Consider the following 9339-nt stretch of genomic DNA (forward strand, 5'->3'; position numbering starts at 1 on the left):
AGAAGTGCAATTGTGCAAAGCATACGAATAATAATGTTTCATGCACTAGGAAAATTCATTGAAATAACAATTTTCAATGTTAAGGCTAGTATGCAGATCGGAAGGAAAGGGGTCAAGAAACAGCTTTACGAACAGCAGAGCAAAGGAGAGGGAGCAATTTCTTGGGGCTTTTCTTCACCCTCTCTGACTTGCTTGCGTTGCCGCTGCTGCCCATTTGATTTTTTTTCTTGGCCGGTTCCTTCCGAAGTGCATACCTGACATTAAGTTAGAATTCTAGAAAAAAATAAGTTTCAAACTCGGTTTATTCCAAATTAAAATTCTTTGGTTTAAAAATGTTATTTTATTATTTTGCAATATTTTTACCTGTAATGTATCAAGAGGATCAAAAAATAAAGTTAATAAGTTCTGCGACAATTCTGCGTGTGGTAAAATCACTTTTTTTTCTCATTTGCTATGCGAGAAACGGCAGAAAACAATAAGTGATATTATGTTTGGAGACAATAATTCCTGGGTAATTAATCGATAATATTTTATTTTATTTGAAAATCAATTTCATATTCTATTCACTTTATGTACAAAATAAAACCTATACTGACAATCCTTAACCTATATAACCGAAATAATAATTTGACTAAAACCGTTTCCGGTTCAATAATTTATCTAAAACATTTGGATCACTAGAATGCATTTGATACAAATACATTTGTCGCATTTTTAAAACATTCGCCATTCCTCAGGTAGAAGCTTAGATTTGATTTGCTTTGTTTAAAAATCTAACACAATAAACAAAATTCTTCTATCCGCCATTTTTTTTTTTGAAAGACCTAACAAGGTACTGCGCAAGTCAAATAATGTGGAATTATTTGCTATAACTGAGGGAACAAAGAGCTATTTATATTGAAAGCCTCGATTACACTTCGGATTTGTATGGCTTGAAAAGTTTTGGTTTTTCGGGCGACGGGGTCAGGATGGTTTGGCTGGGGATTGTTGGAGCAGTCATTAGCAATCCCTGAGCAGATCCATTGAGCGATTTCAGAGGGCTGCTTGCTCCATTGGAGGTGGTTGACGAGGAGAGGTCCAGTTTCGACTTGTCCGAGCCAGGGCTGAGGGACAGTGCCGAGTGCGGTGACGACGGGCTCTGGAGATCGTGGGGTGGTGTGTGCGGCTTCGGGATCGAGAGGGGTGTGTAACCCTGCGGCATGGAACTGAGCATGGCAGCGGCGGCAGCTGGGTATTGTGGGGTTTGAAGGGGAGCGGTCCTTTGCGGAATTGGGTATGGTGCGTAGCGGTATCCGTACGAAAAGTGATTAGATGCGGTGGGCGGAAGTTGTGGTGCCATTACTGGGGCCATCTGGGGCAGCATCGGCGCGGGTGGGTAGCCGTAGGGCATTCCAACCGAGTTGGCAGCGGCCTGTAAGATCGATGCGGCGAACGCGGGGTCCGAGTACACGGCAGCGTACGGCCAAGCGACGGCAATGCGCTGGCGTTTGTCCTTCATGCGACGGTTTTGGAACCAAACCTGGAATATAGAGAAACAAAAGAAATTTGTTAGATTTGTTGGTTGGTTTCGCGGTAGCTTTAGGATTTGTCGATTTCACGTCTTAAAGTCTCATCACTCGCGTCAATAAAAACGATTCACACATTCGGAAGGAATGAGAAAGAATGCGAGGAATGGCTGCATGGTGGGAATGGTCACTTAACACGTCGGTGGTAAACATTATATATCTTTTCCATATCGGAAAAGAAACACTCATTTATTCACATTCAGTAGCCAAAAGAGTGTCATAAAGTCAATGTTGTTGATGAAACATATAAATATCCGAGAAACAACAATTGAAAAAGACGGCGGCAAAGAGAAACGATGATGATGATGATGAAACGGAGCACGGAACGATTGTTAACACCGTCGACTCACCGGCTGAGACGTTTATAAACCCTTAGCATTGGGGCGCGGCCACATCAAACGTCGCCGCTATGGCTAGTGATAATTACATTAATTTTATAATGGTTATATGATAATTACTAAACAACCAACATTTTGTACCGCGTGCGCTGCAATCGAAAGATCTTAGCACTGAAATCCCGCGTGCCGTGGTCATCGTGAGAATTTCTCGCGGGTGAAGAATTTCAATATCGATGCATTGATTAATTGTTTGTTTGAGGTTATGTTAGCGAGGGTGTGTTAAATGCACCTTTGCGTCCTTACAAAACGGGACACTTGCAGAGAGCACAAAGAGAACACGAAAAACAACCTTGGATACAACAGTCCCTGCCCAGTCTGCCAAGACAGGGCTCGTTTGTTTCGACCCGTAGAGAGGCTCCGTGAAATTTGAGACCTTTTGTGTGTCCGTCGGAAGGTCAGCAGTTGCGATTGAGCGTGCCAGGTTGTCCAACTGTGTGTTTAATATGTGGCACCAGTGGGAATGGTTGTTTACATGTAAATGTTTATGCCGTTGCGACGTTAGACTTCTTGAGACATGCTGTTTCCGCTTGTTCTCGGGGTTGTAGTTACAAGTGATCGAGTCGGGCGTCGAATTTCGGAAGAGGGAATGAGTGAAGTTTTGCGACACTAACCTTAATTGTTGACTCCGGGAGGTTCAGCTGGGCGGCAAGTTCGCATCGTCGAGGTCGGGAAACGTAGTTTTCTTTGTAGAATTCCTTCTCGAGACGGGCAAGTTGATCCCGGGTGAAGGCCGTTCTGTACCGACGGACAGATGGGTCCATCGGTGCCTGCTGCTGGTTACTGTCCGAATGTGGACTGGTACAGTCTGCGGAAGGTAGAAGGAAATGGAAAATGTTAGTTTAAGTATATTCGACCTAAGTGGCTGGATTCGGCAACCGTATTTAGGGATACGCCCAGGGAAAGGAGCTAATTATAATGTTTGATTTACAGGAATCTACCTCTCTTCGTTAGGGTCTAGCAATAAAAGTATTTGAGGATTTTCAAGCAATCTTTCAAAAAGGGTATACATGAATTTTGATTGAATTTAAAAATCCGCTAATAAGTTATGAGAGATACTGATGCGTAAAAGTAGACAGTAGCTAAGAATGTCCGAGTAATTCGATGTTTAGTACACTTTTCATGATTTGTTTCAAACATTTAATATTCTTTTCACTTCCAGAAAATAGTAACACTTACCACTTAGTGGTGAAAGCGGCGGCGATGCTTTGGAACTGTACTGGTGTACGTTGAGTAAATCCACAGAGATTGGCTGGTCACGGTGCTGCAACGCCTCCATGCTGTAGTTCCGGAATCCTTGCATTGTGCGTTCACTTTGGTTTTATCTTCACTCGAAAGCGAGCGATATCACGATTCACTATTGATAATATTCACGAGTGTTCTTCTCCAACACCACAATCACAAAAATGTGCGGTTCACTTTCTTCGCTGTCTGAGCTACACTGGTTTAATGCTAGCAATAATATTGTAATGCGACGGCCTCTAAAATTCGGCTCGACACGAATAGAGAGCTAATGTGTGCTTCTTTCTCCGATGCTGGATTAGAACTGGTTTAGCAGTGCAGCATGACCTCACATTAAATACGAGAACCCTGCACTGCACTCACCGTTCCATGGGGCGTTCCCTTATGCTAACAAAAGGCGTTATTGCCTATTCGCTTGTTTGTACCTTAGCAACCGTACCCGGACTCGTTGGAGAGAATGAGAGCCGATTCCCTGTTTGTGCAGGGTAGAAAGAGCTCAACAGTCAAACCGGTCGTTATTTTGCTCTCTATCGTTCTCCATGTTGGTTTCTTCCACCAAGCCAGAGAAATCGTATTGGCATCCTTCTCGTGTTCGTAGTTGGTTTGCTCTTTCACGCAAACGAAGACGACGGCGACGATGGATGGAAGCGCTTGTCCTAGCCGCAAGGATTATTATCCTTTTTGCGATTATTAGCGTATGATATAACAGAAGCGGTAAACAGGAGTATAAAACGACGTGGTAGAGCGGACTTTTATAAAATGGTGCTCGTTGTTTTATGTACACGGTGTGCTGGGCTTGATTACTGTTGGCACATGTACTCTTTGGTATAAATATATGTTGATTATATATACAGAATCCTTCTGAATGTAGCACATCAAAATGCGCGCAGAGCAGCGAGCTACACGGACAATCTCCAGTTAAAGGATGCTAATGGTTTTATAATCTCATTATTCGACTTTATTGACTATCAGGTTGTGATTGTAAAATACGTTATCTATCTGTGAACTTTTAAAACAAGTTTATTTCTGAAAGAGTTTTCTGATTAACTGTTAAAATTTATCAATTGAGCATCTCTTTCTTAGGGTTTTTTAATGCTCCATAACGCAACTAGTGCTCCATATCAGTAATTATCAAACAACTTTTTGAATTGAATATTGAAACTTACCATTGATCGCTAAACTTTCAAAAGAAGCAAGCATGTAAGACTTACATACATTTAACAGTGTGTTGATATTCAGATAAAATGTATTTGCATGCACATGTGATACTTAATGAAAATGATTTATTTAGTATAACAATGACCATTTCCAAGAGAGTTTTTCCATTTAACGTAATGATTTGTAAAATCAATGAAAATACGAGTAGATTAGTTTGTCTTGGCAGAGGCCAGTAAAAAGGTACTTTCCGTCTAAAAAGTCGATGATGTTTCAATTTTGTGTAGCCTTTTGGAAGTTTGTGGGTGGGTGGAAACGCTCAACGACGATACGGTTCCACTGTTTTCCTTCGAGAGTAGCAACAGTGGCCTGTTTGGCCGAGGGGGTGTTGTAGAAGCTTATCGCTCCCGATGTTATTACGCCCGCCATATAAAAGATTCATGAGCGTGTTTAGTATTCATTGTGATAAAGGCAGCAGCAGCAGCCAACCAGCCATGTTTTGTTGGCTACGTACACACCGAAACCAACAATGTTCTTCTTGGTCCGTTGGACGGTTCTACGTTCGAGGATACGTATCCCCTGGGGATTGCCAGGGGAAATATTTTTAATAATAGGAGTTTATCTCTTTTAAAAAAGTTACTTTATTTTTCTTTATTCGTAATTATGTATGTGTGCAGGGCCACCACGAGCTCCCTGAATTCCGCACTTACCAGCATAAAGGTCGTCATTTGAGCTGCGAAGTTTAATATAAGGATAACTTCGTATCTACATAAAGAGACGTAGCTTATGAAGCAGCCGGGCTGTACGATGCGAACTCGTAAAAAGTTATATTCTACTTCTCGTCATGTTGGCTGCTGCTAGTATATTTGCCGAGTTCAGCAGGAGATAATGGTTCGTAATTTAATGAAGAAATTAAAATAGCAACCCTCGGGCACATAAGCCAGGGAAGCATTTACCCTACCCCAAGTCCTCTTCTCATAGCCTTTTATAGTGTTGAAGGACGGTGAAAAATGAACCAACAAAAAGCGACAAGGATTTATGAACGCCACACCATCCTCGCCGCTTCTTCCGTGGTTAGTTCCGTAAACGTGGATTATTTTTATATACGTGTATACGTTCGGGGAACATCTATGTACTAAGAACGGAACTTGGGGCTCACCAGGAGCGGATGGTTTTTCAGAGCCAGCGTGCAAAGTGTAGATGAAATTTATTGTTCTCGGTAAGTTTCGGAACATATTTTATCATGGCGTTTATGCGCTTTATAATCGACAATTATGATGTTAGAAAATGAATATCGGTCCTCCAGTCCGAACGGCGGTTATTAATAAATAATTCCACAGCTTCTTTAGTAACATGTTCTCAGCACAAACACACGCACCCTTCCCAGGATTGCTTAGGGTAGTAATTATGTGCTACGGTAACAAGTTGGGTCGAACGTGGGATCCAATCGGATTACTATTCGCAAAAACCAACAATCACTGATTGTGTATAATCCCCCTTATTCAAACAGTGTCGTCGTCGTTGTCTACCTTTAGCCCTGTGGCCTGTGTGTGATTCATATTGTCTCGACAATAGAAAAACAAATATTCTTATACGGTGGCAACGCCCTTAGTTTGTTTTTCCAGTTTCGAAAAAGCCGGGTAGAAACGGGTAGTTTATGGCGATTACGGATATTTGTTTTTCACTAATTAGTTGCTCGTTTGCAGGTCCCGGGTAAATGATCGGGCCAGTCGAAGAATAGCCGCCTGGTTGAAATAGGAGCAAGAATATAAGCAAAACGATGCCATATTAGTGTTAAAATCCGTTCGCGTAGATTATGCTTTTTCAGTATCCGTTAAGCCACAAATTAAACAGGTAAAGTCTATTTAGAGTCACTCGGAAATTTGTCAAATCATCAAATCGATGCTAGTAACGTGCTTGCTGGGATTCCTATTTAAATACATAGTACAAGAAAGCCCACATGCTTCGGAATTCTATGTACACTGAAACCCCGGTGGTTTGACACCAATGGAGCATTTCCATTCGAGCAGTTTTTACTTTTTTCTACAATGTTTTCCTTATGGGTGAACTGTCATTTCTACCACTCGAATCCGGTGCTCCATTGTTATCAAACTCTCACTGTCTCTTTTTAGTTTGACTCCCTCGTTACACAGAGCTCACATTTGCCACCAAACGTTTCGTTTGATAGTAAGTGGGAGTCCCGTGTAAGAAGTGACAGTTTGTTACTTTTTACTTTGACTTTGATCAACCAAGGGATACAAACCAAAAAAGTGTCAAACGAAAATGTGACGAACCACCGGGGGTTGGGTGTATAAGATTTAAACTAAACTGTTTAAAAAGAAACCAATCAGGTTCAGACATCTGCCTAATTTGATTGAATAAATGCTTTTTACATATTTATCATTCTTTTAATCGACCATTATTAAATCAAAATAGATTATTGTCAGGTGCAACATAATTTGTCCCGCCCGTGTGGATCAATTGGACCGCGCACTTGACTCACAATCCAGAGGTCGCCGGTTCAAATCCCGCGGCGGGCGCTCTAAAATTCTTTGTGTAAATATGGGTATTCGGCGCCGTCGCTCCATGCCATACTTTCATACACTTAGGAGCCCAGGGCGGCGAAGTCCATGTAGATGAAAGGAAGACACTAGTGGTTGGTAATGATGGCCAACAGCTAGAAAGTCTACTTCGTCTTTTGACAAAGAACTTTGTCCTAAGGGCACTGTCTACGGGTGTCAATCCAAAATTTCGCGAAGCGAAAGTGTAACGATTTTCTGTCGTTTTTCAAATGCTTATATCTTCCCCCCCATTCAAACAATCTTTATGTTTTACACACCAAACGAAAGGGGAAGTCTTAAAGTACAAGTTGACTACCTCACAAAGTTGATAAAACTTTGTTAAAGTACTTAAAAGTTAAAATGAAAATAAAAAATGAATGCAAGAAAAATCCCGGCTGCTGATTGGCTGAAAGCACGTAGCAAATGTTGCTTCCTCTCCTGCTTTCGCAAAACTCTCACGCGAGAGTTTGGCACCACTGTTGCCACATTTCATGCGAACTATATAAGCTAGCACTTAGCCTCAGAAAATTTCAGTGCCTATCGCGGTTTCGTCAAAGACGGATCCACGGTGGTAATTTTAGTGCTCACACACACACGCACACATTGAAAGACACAGTATGTGCACCAAATATTGGCCACACCTGGAGTGGCCAGTGCCCTAGGGAAGGTTCTACCGGGAGGACATTAATCGAATCATACGACTTGGGGCAATATGGGTATCAAAATTCATGGTTTTTGAAACTGGTAATTAAAATGGCCATTTTGACCGGATTGGCCAGTGTCCAAGGGAAGGTTCTACCGGGAGGACATTAATCGAACCATCCGACTTGGGGCAATATGGGTATCAAAATTCATGGTTTTTGAAACTGGTAACTAAAATGGCCATTTTGACCGGATTGGCCACACCCGGAGTGGCCAGTGTCCAAGGAAAGGTTCTACCGGGAGGACATTAATCGAACCATCCGACTTGGGGCAATATGGGTATCAAAATTCATGGTTTGATACTGGACATGAAAATAACCATTTTGATTGTGGTGACCACAACCTAGAGTGGCCGGTTCCGTGGCATTTTCCGAACCATACTTGTTTTGGCAATATTTTCGTGTTTTGGCAATTTATTTCCACAGAGGTGCCAAAGATTGGAAACATTTAATTAGAATAAATTATTCAGGATTAAATAAATAGGCAATGATTTAAAAATAAAATGTAATAGAATAATTTTTTAGGAGTTTTGTACAAAGTTCTTTGTCATATTGGTCATGTAGAACATAACCACCTGCACCTTTTTTAACATAATTTAAGAAAAAGCTGGTACTTAATTCCCATTTTGTTGGTTTGGATCACTCTAAAACATGCTCAAGGTAACGAACAGATATACAAAAGCTATCTGAATAACAGGTAATATTGACACCCACTAAGGTTACGATAATCGATTGAAACACTCCTTCGACTATTTGCTTTACCTGGGGTAGATTTGCTATTGAAAGTACACTCAACCCCCGGTGGTTGGGCACTTTTTCGTTTGACACTTTTTTAGTTTGTACCCCGTTGGTTGGTCAAAGTCAAACTAAAAAGTGACGAACTGTCACTTTTTACACGGCGCTTACGTACACTATCAAAACAAACGTTTGGTAGTATGTGTGAACTCCGTGTAAAAGGGGTGTCAAACTAAAAAGTGACCCCGTTCATTTGACAACAGTTGGTTTCAAACCATCGGGGTTTGTGTGTAAATGTATACTAGGGTGACAAGAAAAATTGAAAATTTCGGAAAATCGCAAGAGATACCCCCTGGATCGATTCTTTAGGCAAAAATAAGTAACTGTGCCAATTTTGAGCCAAATCGGTTAAGGCTAAGGGGTCGCTTTTCATCGTTGAAGTTTATATGGGGAAAATCGCAAAAATGTATGGGGAAAAACATCGCTTCAGGATTTTTGCAGCAGGTGGCGCAGGTCTCGCCCAAAATTCCAAGTATGAGATTCTTGTAGGAAATTTGATTACCTACAACTTTGTAGAAGGGTGCAAGACGATCCGAGTTGATCCTGATTTTTGATGATTTTTCTAGAAAAAAAAAATTTCTTATATACTTCCTATAAGCCAGGAATAAGCCAGAATAAATATAAATCATAGGCTGGCTACATCTGACTAATATAAGTATAGGAATAGTGTTTTGCTCGAATTGTCTAGAAGGAGATAGTAATTGGTGTTAAATCATTAAATTGTATTTTATATGGAAGGAATCGATTTTTCAGGCATCGATCAAAATCATGCCGACAGCTAAGTTTTCGATCATGCTCTAGATTATTTTCTTTTCATAAACAACATGTTTATAAATAACTAAAGCAGCATGTTCTGATCACCTGACATTTTCAAAACAAGTGTAAAAAACACAGCACTTTACTTGAGCCTCACGAGACGTGCGTT

General features: G+C 41.0%; 1 protein-coding gene across 1 annotated transcript; it reads right to left on the reverse strand.

The window, feature by feature from the left end:
- Positions 1 to 547: 547 nt before the first annotated feature.
- On the reverse strand, positions 548 to 3493 carry LOC6046463 (segmentation protein even-skipped). The gene is made up of 3 exons (XM_001863621.2): positions 3140 to 3493; positions 2575 to 2768; positions 548 to 1519 (listed from the first exon to the last, which is right to left on the reverse strand). Exons 1-3 carry the CDS (start codon positions 3261 to 3263, stop codon positions 911 to 913), a joined length of 927 nt encoding a protein of 308 aa, XP_001863656.2. The 5' UTR covers positions 3264 to 3493; the 3' UTR covers positions 548 to 910.
- Between the last annotated feature and the right edge of the window lie 5846 nt (positions 3494 to 9339).

This window comes from Culex quinquefasciatus, chromosome 2, assembly GCF_015732765.1.
Source record: "Culex quinquefasciatus strain JHB chromosome 2, VPISU_Cqui_1.0_pri_paternal, whole genome shotgun sequence".
Classification (NCBI taxonomy): domain Eukaryota; kingdom Metazoa; phylum Arthropoda; class Insecta; order Diptera; family Culicidae; genus Culex; species Culex quinquefasciatus.